This window comes from Megalobrama amblycephala, linkage group LG24 (genome assembly GCF_018812025.1).
Source record: "Megalobrama amblycephala isolate DHTTF-2021 linkage group LG24, ASM1881202v1, whole genome shotgun sequence".
In the NCBI taxonomy this organism is placed as follows: Eukaryota; Metazoa; Chordata; class Actinopteri; order Cypriniformes; family Xenocyprididae; genus Megalobrama; species Megalobrama amblycephala.
This window is the reverse complement of record NC_063067.1, coordinates 21,703,548-21,720,586: the sequence shown is the minus strand read 5'-3', so window position 1 is coordinate 21,720,586 and position 17,039 is coordinate 21,703,548. Positions and strand designations below refer to the sequence as shown.

The 17,039-nt window shown below is 39.3% G+C and overlaps 1 protein-coding gene across 3 annotated transcripts in view; it reads left to right on the top strand.

Annotated features, from left to right (window-relative positions):
* The first annotated feature begins 333 nt into the window (after nt 1-333).
* samd11 (sterile alpha motif domain containing 11) overlaps nt 334-17,039 on the top strand; it is a 61,363-nt gene continuing 44,657 nt past the window's right edge. Inside the window, exons 1-2 of one of the 3 annotated variants that reach the window (XM_048177554.1) lie at nt 334-1,622; nt 2,938-3,029. In XM_048177554.1, coding sequence (XP_048033511.1) covers nt 1,166-1,622; nt 2,938-3,029 — 549 coding nt within the window. In that variant the 5' untranslated portion in view covers nt 334-1,165. Of the gene's footprint in view, nt 1,623-1,671; nt 1,852-2,937; nt 3,030-17,039 lie in introns of those variants that run through there. The other 2 variants (XM_048177552.1, XM_048177555.1) reach the window with 2 other exon arrangements.

Below are 17,039 nucleotides of genomic sequence, written 5' to 3'. Positions count from 1 at the left end.
CGACTGAAATAATGCAGTAAACAGTATAACATGCAACATACCGCAAAACACTCCACTGTTGGCTATATACTGACAACAAAAATAAGAAACATATTAAAATGATGTTTCTTTTAAAATATAATGTACTTTTTAAAGTGATTTTTTTTTTTTTTTTTTTACTGAATACTGCATGTTAGATAACTTACAGTGATATATTTTCCTTTGCATATTAACATTCGTTTTCTTTGTAGGCTATATTTATAATTCACAGTTCGTCTTTTTATTAAACAAAAATTCACCGTAACTGATTAAAGGTTACCACATAACTGTGTAAAAATGGAAAATAAAACATAAATCAAATGGTTTCTGTGAACTGTATGCAGTGACTGGAAATAGTGACGCAACCTCGGCCGTCGCGGACCCCCTTCAGCGCGCTCGCGCTCGCTCTGCCTCCGCTGTTTAAATGGGCCAAGTTTGAGAAGCGGCGGAGAGTGCAAATCTTGTTTGGTCTGGGTCTGTGAACTAAAGCGTGACTTCAGCGACGTATTAGGGGTTAAAAGAAAGAACGAGGGAGAGAAAAAACAAAAACAAAGTCCCATTAGCGCCAGGCATCATTTGCAATCGAAAAGGCTCACATAGATAGCATAATTATTTCTATCCTCGTCAGATATGAAAAAAATGCTCCGAGCCAGTCTGGCTCACTACCCACTGTGCATGTACTACTGAACTTTTACGTGATCTACACTACATACACACGGTTTATTATGCGTTAAAAACATCCTAGTTGTGTGGTGTCCTCATTACTTTCTGGACAAAAATAAACTTAGCACTGGAGTTGATATAGGAAATAAACATAGCGAAGTTGCCATAGTGATTATTTTAAAGGAAACGTGGGATAAACAATCATTAAGCATTGAGCACGCTCAGCGTTAATATCTGGCGGAGATGTCAGGCATTAGTCCGATTAGATGTGGTGGGCAGGAGCGCGGGGAGACCCGTCATGCGAGCAGTGCACTGAGGAGAAGAGTGAAGTGGTGAATGGCTGAACTTAAGCGCTCTGCTGTCAGCCAGCGACGCGGGAGTCGTGCGTAAACACACCGGTGCGCCTGGAACTCCGCGAAGAGGGACACAAGTTGGGACGCATGAACTGCTAATCACACGTTACCGGCGCTCCGCTTCGGGTAACATGCCTGCCATCAAAAAGGAGAGACTGGATGGAGAAGACATGGCATTAGCCGCCTTCAACCAGCCTGAATACCTGGCCCCTTTAAATGCCACCGCTATCCCCGTGGTGACCCCTCATCCGCCGCCGTACGATCACATTTTCGCCCATCATCAGCGCGCGTACTTGGGCTTTCGCGACACCGCGCTGCATCAGCAGCACCTTCACCACCACCCGGACGACTTCATGCTGGAGAGCTTCTCGTCTATCCCGGACTTTCAGCCGTTTTTCGACAACGGGGAGCCTTGTATCGAAGTGGAATGTGGGGAAAACAAAGCACTACTGTACATTAACAAACTGTGCCAGGGCAGCAAAGGGCCCTCCATCAAATACCGGGCTGAGTGGCTAACCCCAAACGAGTTCCAGTTCGTGAGTGGAAGGGAGACAGCCAAAGACTGGAAACGGAGTATTAGGCACAAAGGTAAGTCAATGGCGTGTGTAACCGAATGGATATTACTTTTGAAATAAGGGTTCGTTTCGCCTCCGTCGTGTCCTTGAATTGACACAACAGCTTTTTTTGGGGGATAGAAATATGCGTTACTTAACATTAACTACTTTATTTCAATGAGAAGAGCTCACTCTGTGTTTTGAGTCTTTGGATTCGCACAGTTGGGAAAAAGAAGTCGTTATTACGCACGTGGATTGTTCAGGTATTGAAGGAATCGATTTTTACTTGAATTTTACAACTTTTTAGACTGAACTGCATGTCTATATAAAGTTGTTTTGTTTTTGTAATGAAGTAGAGTGGGTCAGGATTATGACACCGTGGCACATTATCAAGCAGTTATGGATTAAGCAACTTGTGTTTACTAAGATTTTAACCGGTAGACTTTTCTGAGGTATAATAAAACACTAAACTTGACGATGTTATATAATGTCGAGTTACTCTGTGCTGATATACATGCTCATCTAAAGTGTTTTGGTTCGTGTTTTTTTCCGTTTTATCGTAATAACATGCTTAATTCAGTTTGTCACGACCATTTGTCATTTCTATTTAATTTGACTTTTGAGTGTTTCAACTCATTTTTTCTTTGTCAGTTCGTGGTCGAAAAGTGCAATGAACTTATATCTGTAGGTTATCACTGATTTTACTTTACTACTTTTAAGGCTGAAATGACACGTTTCAGTTTTAGTCGGTTGCTCTATCATAGTTTTATTCTAAAATTATAGTATATATATTGTTCTGGTAGTGAAATAGGCTACATGGCTATATTGAGTTGTTTTTGTAATGAAGTGCATTACATCAGGATTACGATACAGCGGCACATTATCATATGAAGCAGCTTGTGTTTACAAAGATTTAAAGTGGAAAAACGCCATATTTTGATATGTTACAGTATGTCGAAAAACTTTTAATGATGTACCAGCTCATCTGATGTATTTTATAGGGTTACTTGAGTTTATTTTCAGAGGTTTCAGGTCTCCTTTCGGATAACAGTTATTTTGGTTTACAGACTAATTTTATACATGTACTCTCTGGGTATCACTCTTGGTCATTTACTGTAAATAAAATGAATCTCCTTTTAAGACACTTTTGGTGGACAGCAATAGTGTCGCAGATGAGTTTGACAGATGGATGTGTGTGTGAGCTGTTAAAGGGGTGCATTTGATACACTTTTGAGTGATGAGATGCAGGTCCATTTCTGAATGACGATTTGAGTGAGTGAATTGTTTTGTACTCCATGCGTGCATATACAGGAATCTAATAGGTTACTGATTATGGTTTTATTTTTTAGGGAAAAGTCTGAAGACACTTATGTCCAAAGGAATCTTACAGGTACATCCTCCAATCTGTGACTGCCCTGGCTGTAGAATTTCATCTCCTGTGGTAAGTGTGCAATTCAGTTTGCTCCCATATGGGTTTAATGTGTATTTTAAACATATTGATAGCTTGTTATATCACTTTAAAGGTATAGTTCGCTCAAAAATGACAATTCACTCTCATGTTGTTTCAAATCTCTATGACTTTCAGGAGATGTTAGCGACTCAGTCACTATTCACTTTCATTGCTTCATTTGTCCATACAGTGAAAGTCAGTGGTAACTGAGACTATGTCTAACATCTAACAAGAAAGATACTAAAATGATCACTTTTTGATTAACTATCTCTTTAAAGGTTTCATTAACATTACAGAAAAAACAAGTTTTGTGCATTGTATGTTATTGTATGTTGAAATTGTCCCGCATACAAAGCATACGTTATTCAGTGAAAAGTTAAGCAGTGGATGACACTGCTGCTGATGAATTACACAGTTTGATGCATTTTTCTCTGAATTGCATTAGAGATGTTAAGAAGGACAGTGACTTGCTGTCACGGTTGTTTCTCAGAAAGTAAATAAAGACCAAGTACAAGGAAATGTGAAATGGTTGGAATTGATTGTTTTGGTTTGTTGAACTCCGAGCGGCAATGTAAGGTCACAGATCGTCTGTACAGATGTTCGAGCAAAATATGCCACACGCTCCTTATTTTCACTTTTCCAGGATGCTTCATCGATCATGTAGACGACAAAACTAGTTCAGTGTCCGTGAAGGTCGGAAAGAAATTGGGAGTAGTTGAAAGATTCATCCCTCTAGAAGGCATTTTTACAGATTTGTTTTTGCTCTGTTTCTGTGACATGGCAATGTCACGGACAGGGATCATATCCTGAAGTTAATCAGTAATATTAATAGCTGATGTATGGACTTTCATATCTCTTTATTCTCACCCTGTGATATCTCCCACCTCTGTAAGAACAATCAGCTTTGTGCATTGTGTGTGTGAGCGTGTGTGTGCATGCACCAAGCTGGCTAGTGGTTGGCTGCTTGCAGTATTTGTCCACACAGGTGCTGTGTTTTATCTGAACTGAGCGCGTCTGTTGCCGCCTCTAACGGTTAATCTGGAGGGGAAGGGCATAAGAAGCTTACTGAGCTACTGAACGTAGCTACCGGTGATTACTGAGGCAGCGGCACGCAAAGCGAAGGCGCTTCAGATAAGCTGGAGGTGTTTGAGTGATGCAGGTAAACTACTGAGGAGGGCCTGAGCCAGAGCCAGAGGAGATAAAAACTTAATGGCTTAGTTGTTTGGGGCCCTTATATTACCTCTCACTGAGGGCGTTAGAATCTCATGGAGGCTGATTTTGAAGATGAAGTCGAGTAGGCTTGTCACTGGCTCTGTCTGATTGTTGTCTTATCATTCCCCAAGTGAAAGGGTTCTGTGGTGCTATCATCTGATAGTGTTCATATGAATCAAACCCTGACTGAAATTGTCTTGCTTTAATTGGTTTAACCAGCTTCCATCTGATTATTTTGAATCGCACGTATACTTCTTTTGAAGTTTGAACATTTACTTTGAAACATTAACATTTTCTTTTAAGTGCTGTGACTTCATCTGCAGCTTTTCTGATCTGACTACTTGGAAGATGATTGTTGTAATTGATCTTTGGTGTGCACTATTTACTAGACTTTTTTTGATACACCATGTGTGTGAGATGATGAACTGTCAGTTATCTTCAAATCTGGTGGAATCTGTTTGAGTAATATCCGGGTTTGCAGTTCATTCATTCATATATGGTTGAAGCTGTTAAAATGTTCCATGTCCATTCAGTTCCCCATTTTGCTATATGCTACAGGACATTCTGTGTCTTTGGCCTCCCTACTGTTTTTCACTTAAAGGGTTAGTTCACCCAAAAATAAAAATTCTGTCATTAATTACTCACCCTCATGTTGTTCCAAACCTGTAAGACCTTCGTTCATCTCCGGAGCACAAAGTAAAAGCATTCCTAACTAAGGTCTCTTTTGAATGGTATTTGTACCACGGGTGGTACAGTGGAATGCTAAGGGTTAAGATATTTTTGATGAAATCCAAGAGTTTTTTTTATCCCCCATGGAAAGCAACTTAATTATCACATTCAAGGTCAGGATAGAGAAGAAATTGTTGAATAAAGTATTTTTGTTTTTGCGCACAAAAAGTATTCTTGTCGCTTCATAACATTAAGGTTAAACCACTGTAGTCACATTGACTATTTTAATGATGTCTTTACTACTTTTCTGGACCTTGAATGTGGTAATAACGTTGCTTTCAATGGGGGATAAAAAAAAAAAACCTCTCCAATTTCATCAAAAATATCTTAATTTGTGTTCCGAAGATGAACGAGGTCTTATGGGTGTGGAAAGACATCAGGGTGAGTAATTAATGACAAAAATGTCATTTTTTTTGTAAACTAACACTTTAAAGGTGCAGTGTGTAAAATTTGGGAGGATCTATTGACAGAAATGCAGTATAATATACATAACTATGTTTTCAGTGGTGCATAAAGACCTTACATAATGAACCATTATTATTACCTTAGAATGAGCCATTTCTATCTACATACACCGCGGGTCCCCCCTCCGTGTCAAGTCACCATAATGCGCCGGCATGTTTCTACAGTAACCCTAAACGGGCAAACTGCTCTACAGATCGCGTCTACAGATTAGCTTGCGTCGTCACTACATTGAATACGCATGAAGAAGTAGTAATAGTAGTAGTCGTCGTCTGGTTTATTAGAAGCAGAGATTGTGTCTTTGTTAGAAGTAAGAAGAAACCTCATTGCTTCACTGGCTAATGTGCTCTCTGCTTTGTCATGTTGGCCTTTAATGGTGAAATGTGCAAGTTTAACAACACTAGTGGCACCAAACGGAATTGCAAAATTCTGTTTAGCAGCACCAGATTCAGTTTGGTGCCATTAGTTGTGCAAAAATTACACACTTCAGCTTTAAGGAAAAAAATAGTTTACAAACAGCTTTCCTAAACACTTTACTCATCTGCCATTGGTCTGCCAAATAGGTAGCCATGCCCCAAACTCACCCCATTGGTTGGAGTCAATGCTGCTGTGTTGAATCACTCAAATAAACAGAATAACATTAAAAAAGAACCACAGTAATTACACTTTTCAAGGGAATCAAACTACAGATGGCATAATAGTTGGGATATAAGAAAGTAGCCAGGGCAACTCCTTCACTCTACAACCAGTCAAACAGTGACAGTACATACACACTTATCTTAAAACACTCGCTTTCACACATGATATAAATCTTCACATGTTAATGCTTCCGTATGAAAGAAATACTAAATGTTGAATACGATTCTCACCTCTGTATTAATTTTGTTCACTCTCGCTTTTAAATGTGCACACACTTTCCCTTTCGCTGTACCCAAAATCTGTCAAGAATTCGTCATGCTTTGTAACAGCAGTTGCATTACTTCTAAAGTGCGCTCAAATGGTTGACATGTTTCTCATGTTGTTTTTTTTGATTGCAAAAAATTAGTACAATAGTAAATTAATTTGCTGGAAGAGCTACAGGATATTGATACATTTGATATTGATAACTATATATGCTAACATTCAGTTGACAGAAAAGAATAAGTCTTGTGAAGCTCATGCCTCATGCCGTACATGTATCAATGATCGATGACATGGCTGCTGTTGCACACATCAACCAAACTCGTCCTCAATTTGGTCACTTTGGATAGAATGCAGTCACTTTCTTAACTGAACTGTGTATGAACCGTATTTAGCACATAAGTGCTTCTGTTTGAAAGAAGCTTTTGTGAATTGGCATCCGTAGGTCACGCAAGATTAAATGTAAAGACAAGAACATGTACAAAACAACAGGTCCTGTCACGCTCTATGCAAATGAATATGGCAACATGCTCAGTGCTGGTGTTCGTAGTCTCTGAGGGGATGACAGTTTTCTTCTTACATTTTTTTTTTATGACCAATCTAGACTTTGAATCATGGTAGAATCATTTCAAACAGCTCAGTTCCGTTCATTACTCCAATTACTCAGTAACCGCATCTTTAACAGTTTTTTCTACCCTCAGCAGCCATATCAGAGGCAAGACCTGCACTACGGTGAAAAGTTTTCTCCTCAAGTTCACAAGTTTATCATAACAGTTTGCTTAGGTGCTATATGTAGGTCATAGACCTTTGAGCTGTTGTGGTTTATTGTCCTCCTGCTAATAAATTATATGTAGATTCGTCCTAATGAAATGTGCTTGATGACATAGAGCCATTGTTTGCATGTTTCTGTGCAGACGGATGAATGATCACGCGTTGTTGTTCCTTTAAGAGTCAGAGTCATTCAGTTGGCCTGGCTGTTGTCTCCCAGGAGAAATGTGCTTCCTTTCCCCTGTTTTTTTCAGCGGAACTAGTGGATGCTGGCAGGAAATTACACTCCGCTCCGTCTCGTAAATATCTCTTAGAATCTGGGCTTCTCCCCGCTGCGTCCCGGGTCAAAAAAAAGTTGTCACTGGGGGGGTTGGGAACAACGCTGGTTAAAAAAACAAGGAGGATGGTGATGTTGCAGTCGAAACATTTCAGTGTTGGTCCTTCAAAGAGAACAATCTCAGCATTTGTTGATGTATTCATTGCACTCCTAGTAGACAGCCTTCTGAGGCAAGAAGTAACTGAACGCGAAAGGAATAGTTCACCCAAAAATGAAAATTCTGTCATTATTTAATCACCCTCATGCTGTTCCAAACCGGCATGCTGTTATTTTTTTTTTTTAAGATCTTGCAGCACTAGTGACCACATTTGCCAAAAAAACCACCTAAAAAGCACCATAAAAGTTTTATAAACGTGGAAAACCTTATTGTTGTTCCAAATGAGTATGACGTATTTTCTTCTGCGAACCACAAAAGAAGAAGATTTGAAGAATGTTGGTAACCAAAAAGCTTTGGCTACCATTGACATCCATTGTTTCTTCTTTTGTGTTCCAACAGAAAGTCTTGCATGATTAGAACAACATGAGAGGGAGTAAATAATGAATTTTCATTTTTAAGTGAACTAACCCTTTATTTAAAGGGGACCTATAATACCCCTTTTACAAGATGTAATATAAGTCTCTGGTGTCCGTGTGTCCGTCTGTGAAGTTTCAGCTGAAAATACCCTACAGATCATTTATTAAAGCTTGTCAAATTTGCCCCTATTTGGGTATGAACAAAACCAAAAACGTGCAGTTTTTGTGTGTGTCCCTTTAAATGCAAATGAGCTTCTGCTCCCGGCCCCCTTTCCAGAAGGGGGTGAAGCTTTAACAGCTCGCGCTTCAGTTGCTCAACAACAACAACAAAGCTGGAGAATCTCAAGCTGCCAAAATGACGATTGTCAGTAACAATGTTCAGCCTTACATTGTTCAAACCACAGTCGGACACTGATAGAGAGACTTACTTTTTTTTTTAAAGTTAACTTTTAGAATGCATCTGGACGTTTCTGAATGGTTAGTGGATAAATTTATGTAGTTGCTGTGGAGTTGATTCAACTCATCGACTAGCATGTGTCGTCATGTTAATCTTTTGTGCAAATCCAGCGTTGAATTGATCCTCGTTGTGAAGAAGTCGGCATAAAATGACAGCATAACAGCACTCTACTACAGCAACCCTTCCTCTTCTCTAAAGCAGCTCAACATGGCCTCACCCCTTTTGTTGCGTGTTCCCGGCGGTAGGGTTTATGTAAATTTTGGGGTTTGTGATGTCACCATCCCGGGAAGAAGCTTGTTATAGTCCCTACCAGCCGTTTGATTTCTGTAAAAGAAAATATCTCCCTTTGTATTGAACTTTGAGTGTCGTAACTTTGCAGATGTTGTTTATGCTCAAACAGCAACATTACACACTAACTAAAGTTAAAAAAGTGAAATCATAATCAAGGACCCCTTTAAGTATCATTGTATTCCAGATCTTCCACTCTGCTGTTGGATGACGCGGTTAAAACGGCTTGTTTAAGTAATTCAAATTCACTAGAGCTGCGTTACCAGCAGCATAATTAGATAAGTAGTGATATTTTTGCTGTGAAGCGTGTGGTATTAGGTGAGGTTTGTTAGCGTAGACCAGCGCTCATTTGGCAGAGCGTTTCTGGAGGGCTGGGTACAGGCAGGAATGGGGGCTGACGCCACACAGTCTCACAACAGCTCCCTCGCTGTGGGGGGTTAGACTCGATGTGTGCGCGTGTCTGTGCGTCGTACGAGGGTTTGTGTAGCGGTGTGTTTGTATCCCTCACATGGAGCCGAGGCTATGCTGCTATGGCAACGGCAGGATCCCTCCTCAGGACAGCAGCGAGCAGCCAGGCAGTCTCTGCAGTGTGTTGCATTCATGAATTAAAGCAAATTAGAGCCCACTAGTAAACCGCACCAAACTCACAACAGGCTTTTTCCGTTGATTTTTATTAGCCATTTATGCTTTAAATTGTGATTGTGCTGCCGCAGAGATGAGTGTTGTGAAGCGCACTAACCTCTTCCCCTAGTGACAAACAGGTGAGACATTAGTTTCAACTAATTCAGTTTGTGCACATCTCAAACTGTCACATATTTTTCAGATCATTTGGAGATATTATTCAGAAAATGCTGTCACTGAAGTAGGAGGAGTCGGTTATAGGAAAACAGTGCAGGAAAGGTTTACATGCAGGTGGGGGACGACTCACTGTGTGTACTGGTATCAGAGCTGGACGTGTCCATGTGGGTGTTGGTGGGAAAGGTACAGGGCTTATCTATCAGCTCATGCAGCTGATCATTACAAAGCCACTGAGGCTACATATGGACGCACTCTTCCAAATGTCAGTTTTTACATACGGCTGACCCAGTTCTTCTCTCAACTGTTCAAATACAGTTTGATACCATCCAACAAGGTTTTCACAGAAAGTGCAGTGTCATGCTATACGTCATCTAAATTCTTGTATAATTATTTTTGAATTATTGTTTTATTTATTTATTAAATAATATAAATAAATATATGCATTTTATTGAATTATTATAACTTTATTTTACACAATTCTATTTACACGGTCCTCAAATCTGAATGCCAAGCAGCATTACAAGAGTTTGTCCATCAGCACAGGGGCTTTTCACTCTTTGCGTCATTGTGCTTGTTTTTATTTGCTGGATTTTGGATCAATTTTCGGTCTTTGCAGATGATCCTGCTTTGGCATCGTTTTGCATTTTAGTCAGTGCATCAGATTTTGTCTAAATGATATCAAAAATGTAAGTTACTCAATATTAACTTTGCATGCATTAAATTGCTTAAAGGTGCCCTAGAATTAAAAATTGAATTTATCTTGGCATAGTTAAATAACAAGAGTTCAGTACATGGAAAAGACATACAGTGAGTCTCAAACACCGTTGTTTCCTCCTTCTTATATAAATCTCATTTGTTTAAAAGACCTCCGACGAACAGGCGAATCTCAACATAACACCGACTGTTACGTAACAGTCGGGGTGTACGCCCCCAATATTTGCATATGCCAGCTCATGTTCAAGTATTAGACAAGGGCAGGACGTCTGGATCTGTGCACAGCTGAATCATCAGACTAGGTAAGCAAGCAAGGACAACAGCAAGAAATGGCAGATGGAGCAATAATAACTGACATGATCCATGATAACATGATATTTTTAGTGATATTTGTAAATTGTCTTTCTAAATGTTTCGTTAGCATGTTGCTAATGTACTGTTAAATGTGGTTAAAGTTACCATCGTTTCTTACTGTATTCACAGAGACAAGACTGTCGTTATTTTCATTTTTTAAACACTTGCAGTCTGTATAATTCATAAACACAACTTCATTCTTTATAAATCTCTCCATCAGTGTGTAATGTTAGCTTTAGCCACGGAGCACTATCAAACTCATTCAGAATCAAATGTAAACATCCAAATAAATACCATACTTACGCGATTAGACATGCTGCGTGACGAACACTTTGTAAAGATCCATTTTGAGGGTTATATTAGCTGTGTGAACTTTGTTTATGCTGTTAAAGGCAAGCGCGAGCTCCGTCGGCGGGGAGCGTGAGCATTTAAAGGGGCAGCAGCCTAAATCGTCTCATAGTTAATGATGCCCCAAAATAGGCAGTTAAAAAATTAATTAAAAAAAAAAAAGGGGTATTTTGAGCAGAAACTTCACAGACACATTCAGGGGACACCTTAGACATCTTTTAAAAAGACGTTCTACGGCACCTTTAAAAACTGAAGACATTTGTAATGTTACAGAATCAATGTTGTTCTATTTGTTCAATGTCGTACTTTCTATTCATCAAAAAATCTTGGAAAAAAACCTATCACTGATTCCACAAAAATATTAAACTGCACAACTGTTTACAACATTGATAATAAGAAATGTTTCTTGAGCACCAATTCAACATATTCTAATGATTTCTGAAAGATCATGTGACATGAAGACTGGAGTAATGGCTGCTGAAAATTCAGCTTTGACGTAAGTATATAAAAAATAGAAAAGAGTTATTTTAAATTCTAATAATATTTTACAATATTACTGTTTTTACTGTATTTTTTATCAAATAAATGCAGCCTTTGTGAGCATAAGAAACTGCTTTCAAAAAATTAAATTGTACCATCTTGCTGACCTCAAACGTTTGAACATTAGTGCATATATTTAATAATTTAAAAATACATTTTTTAAAAAAATATATATTTTTTTTCACTCCTGGACTATTTAATTGATTTGCCAAAAAAAAAAAAAAAAATTATGACCACTTACACCACAGATGACTATAGCACCTAAAATAAATACTTTATTTACACTTATATGCATTTAAACCTAAATCTTAATATTAAAAAAAAAAAATAATTCATGTCCAGGTAGGGTCACCTACCTAATTATATATGAAAAGCAGTAGACCTGGTCTGGAACAGAATATATGTTATATTGACTGTGTTGTGTTGTGTTTATGTTTAGTCTATATTGTAAGCTGTGGCTTGCTTTATCTTAAATGTGGCCCATAAATTTCCATTCTCCACATTTCAGTCATATATTCTCAGTTCCAGCTTCTACATTTTGGTCTCTTGGGAGTGTGTTGGAGTCAGTACCTATCCATAAAGGTCTCCTGTGGCTGTCTTTTTTGAAGGGAGGGGGGATCCAAACGCAGCAGAGAAATCTTGGCACGCATGGCTGGACTGCCACTGACCTCCCCGCGCCGGGGAACGCTTCACTGGGCTGACACAGCCCGCTCACCCTATGGGTCAGGGGGAGGTTGGCGGGGGGGTTGTTCTGGGTGAGGATGGGAAGCACACTGCCCTTCAGCTCTCTCTTACACACCATATATATACTCCCATACTTAAGCTACATTGACTAATATTAATGGTCAAAATGTTCAAAATAGTCAGAATTAAATGTTGACTAATATTAAATACTGTAGAAGTATTTTTCATTGTTAGCTATGTTAACTAATGTAGTTAACTAATGTTAACAAATGAAACCTTATTGTAAATTGCTCATTTGGGTTGGTAAAAGGAAGTTGTTTGGCATTGTTTTCCAACTGTGTACTTGAAAAAAGTTGATTAGATCATGTCACGTGGCAAATTTGTGTCAAGGCTTCCACATAAGTGTGCGTGTTAAGTATTTAGCATTTCTTTCTCTGTGTTATCGAATGTGCCAATAGATTTAAGTAGGCACATTAAACCCTGCCACACCGACCCACATGCCCCCACCCCCAGCTTGTGCCAAGTCTGCCCAGCGTCCCGCCTCCACACTTACGCTCAGCGTGGTTGCGGCGCACACACATAAAGATAAACACACATACACACACACAGAGGTTAGAGCAGACAGACGCGTGACTCATTAGGCATTCGTCCCCCGGGGACAGTGCTGGGGGAGCGCGCCACAGCTGCAGGAATGTCATGAGCTGCTACTGCTGCGTGCAAATGTGTGTGCGTGTGTGTACCTTAGCAGAAGGCCAGCGCACCTTTCAGAAAATACAGCGCCAAGAAAACGTCTCTGCTTTTCCATATCATCCTTACTGTCTGAGCCAACAATAAAAAATGTGAGGATGCCTTCAGAACTCAGAAGTAGACTGAAACACATTATACGGCAGATTATACACCGGATAGATCTGGTCCCGCCTGCTGATTAGTCACTACAGCGTTCTGGTTTAAAATGCACGATATGGTAACGGCTATGACGTGAAACACCTGTTCACTGCCCTTCACCGTAGAGACCAACTATTAAACTTAGTGTAATAAATATGTTTTTATTTAATAAAAATTTGTGTCTTTTAATATTTTTATTATTTAGTAGCTCTCAAACCTTATTACGGTCACGTTAGACTTTGAGCATGTACAATTGGATGCAAACAGGGTGAGATGTCACACTCTTGGCTTCTGTTGTTAATAATAAAAAACAAACAATACAAATAATAATAAATTCATAATGTGAAAACATAGCATTTACTGAATTTGCCAATAACATTTGACTTCAGCCAGGAGGTCAATCTGTGATGTTTAGGCCCTAGATCCTCTATTGGTCAAGTGTATTCTTGCTGTATGAATTTGCAGGTCAGAGTTAAGCAAACTTTTGTACTGAACTTTTGTATGCAGCGGAACACAAAATGTTTTCGCATTAGCCTGTGTTTGCGTTTTGAAAGAAGTATCTTATGCTCACCAAGGCTGCATTTATTTGATCAAAAATACAGTAAAAAAAAGGAATATTGTAAAATATTATTGCAATTTAAAATAACTGTTTTCTATTTTAATATATTTTCAAATTAAATTAATTTTCAGCAGCTATTATTGAATTTTCAGCAGCTATTACTCCAGGCTTCAGTGTCACATGATCCTTCAGAAATCATTCTAATATGCTGATTTGCTGCTTAAGAAACATTTATGATTATTATAAATGTTGAAAACAGTTGTGCTGCTAAATATTTTTTGTTGAAACATTTACCCCCATAGCCCCCTATTTTGACATTTGACATTTTTATCAGGGCTCTTTGATGAATAGAAAGTTCAAATGAGTAACAATGTAAATGTCTTTACTGTTACTTTAATGCATATTTGCTGAATAAAAGTATTCATATCTATTAATATCTTACTGACCCCAAACTTTTGAACAGTATATCCATCATCTTCAACCAAAGGTCATAGTGTGTGTGTGTGTTTGTTTGTTAAACCCAGCTTAACTTTGAGCAAAGTTTTTGTCTTGCTTGTCATGGCTTACAGCTTTACTGTGCTGTTATTCTGCTCTTTTCTTACTCCCTCTTGTGAGGTATTTTCTATGAGAACTTCCCTCACAAGTTCGAAACATCTCAGCTCAAAAGTTTTATGGGGCTTAAGACAGATACACCAACCGAGCCGATTGCTCACTTCGAGTTTACATGTGTGGTTTTAATTTTATGTGTGTGTGTGTGTTTTGTACAAATTTATATATAGCTTGTGTCATTGAAGGGCAGACATCAAGTGTGGGAGGGCTTATTCATAGAAATGCTGCTTAGAGGAAATTCATATTCAATATTTTTTCCATGCCTGAGTGACAGAGTGTGTGTGAGGGTGTGAATGTGTATGTATGTATATGTAGGCGGGAATTGAAGCCCAGGTTTTTTATGTTTTTGTTTTGAATCACCCTCCCTGACTCCCTCTGTGCGGAAGTGTTACCGGAAATAGTGCGCAGCCGCCCCCGGTTCTGCGTCAGTTACGCCGAATAAAGCGAGGGGGCTGGACGGGGGCTTTCCGGGAGGACGTTGAGAAGGGTGGGGGTTGGAGAGGAGGAATGGGGGCAGGGAAGTGTGTTTGTGTGTGCGTGTGTGGAGGCCTGTCTCCGCTGAGGCCATGTGGGTAACAGACGTCTCTCAACGCTAACTTTTATCAGATAAAGCATCACTAGTGCTGGCACACTTCATACATGGCTTCCAGTGGCTGTTAACAGCTCCAAAACGCACTTGCCGCACAAATCGAATGTCACCAAAAAAAAACTGTGTTTGTTTATGTGTTTGCAGTTCTGTGTTGATATCATTTCACATGAGTTTATACAAGATTCGTTTCAGTTTAAACAACTTGGACATTTAAATAAATCTGTCACTTGTTGTGTTCACACTAAATAGATCTAATTTTATATGTTAAACTGAAAATATATACAAAAATCTGCTTCCTCTGCAAAAAGGGAAAAGAAAAAAAGAAAAGACAGTCGCTCTGGAAAAAAGTGTGTTCAGCTTGCCCATCCTCAGGGATGTTTTCATCTTTTTCGGCTTTTTTCCCCTCTTCTTTTTAATGTATGCCACTTGAGAGAATCCAGAGGGGCTGCACCTGTTTGCCTCTTGGCTAGTCTCTCCACCTCCTGCCCCAGCCTGCCACTCACGCCTCGGCTCCTGTGGGATGCTCTGCATATGTGTATGTGCGCGTGCGAGCATTGGGTGTGGAGGAAGGATAGCTGCAGGGCTCGGCAAAGTTTGACAGAGCCTGAGATGCAAGCATGCTCACACACACACATACACCACCCATTCACACAAACAGACTTTTCAGTTGAGGTTTTTCAAAGCCATATTCATTTTTCTGGATCTCTGAACACTACTATAGGGAAGATTGGGGTAAGCTGTGCCACTTTTTACTTTTTTTTTTGCTATGAACTGAAATGAGAAGAAAGTGTCTATAAGATATAGCCAAATAAATATGACTTCTGATAAAACTGGGGTTCAGTGGCACAAATTTAGTGGTAAGCTGTGTCATGTCAAGGAGTAAATTAAACCCTTTGGGGAATATGTAAACAATTTAAAATTTAGGTGCAAATGAAAAAAATCTAATGTAATGATGCACAAAATAATTGTCATAAACCAGACAGAAGGTTTATTATTTGTAATATCTTATTGTTGAATTTTCAACATTTTGTACTCATGTTCACAATGGTATTATCTGCATTTGGAGGCACAGCATACCCACACTGTTAACTGAGACACTGACACAGCTTACCTCAACACATCTGGCACACTGTCCCCCCTATAGCTATAATTTTGGGGAAAATGCTTCTTTTAGTATTTAAAATTTTTTACATTGTTTTATAAATAATTCAAACACATATTCTAAATAAATTGTGTGTATTTATAAACAGAGTTTGTTAATAAGAATGGAATGTACATAGGCTTAATCTTGGCCGACTAGATCTGCTATGCTGCTTGAGTGAAGGCTACTGCCGAAACATGCACATAAATTCAGTGAATAGAACGCAAGCTGCTGCAGCGAAAGAAGGGAGAATCCCCTAGCAGATCTAGGCAGGTGGTGCTGGGGAAGGTGGAGGGCTAGGAACAGTCCCATGCTGTGCTTCACTGCTCCGGTTCGAGATAAAAATAAAATGTTCTTTTACATAAGTTTTATGACAGTTTTTAGCAGTTTTCCCTTGTGTACCTCTCAGTCACAAGCAGCATGATGGGTGTTGAATAAATATATTGTCACATGGCAAAAATCGTGTACTTTTACTTAGATTATTGGGCAACATATTGCACCCCACACTTCCATTCTGTTTTTGCAACCAGTTTCCCTCTTTCTTCTTTTTCTTCTTCTTCTCTTTTCCTTCAAATCCTCTCTCTCGCTCTCTGTTCACTCATGGATAGAGATAGAGGCACATAAATCTGCACTGACCCCTTCAGGTCACATTAAAGGTCGCCCAGCTTCACACACTAAACCCTGAGGGCCTCTCATCCCCTTCATCCTTCGCTGTCTTTAGATGTCTGATACGGATAGAGGGAAAAGGAAGAGAAGGAATCACTATCACGTCCCGTTTACTCACCCATCCTCCATCACTGGTCTCGTGGATCAATGGTCTCTCTCTCTCTGCATGGATCTCTCTGACTGAATATTGCTGTTATTTAGGGAGTGCATTCCACCCTTCATTCTGTCATAACTTCATGATTTGTGACCTGTGATTCATGACCTATTTAGGTCATATTACGTTGGGAAAATTTGAATGACTGTTTGCTGGAATTTAGTGTAAAAACTAACTTTAACTGCAACTTTAGACTGTCATTGTTTAATATCAGCAGTGATGTAGCTTAGTGGTTAGATAACTGACTAACGAACTAAAAGGTTGCAAGTTCCCTGAGCTATCACCATTGTGTCA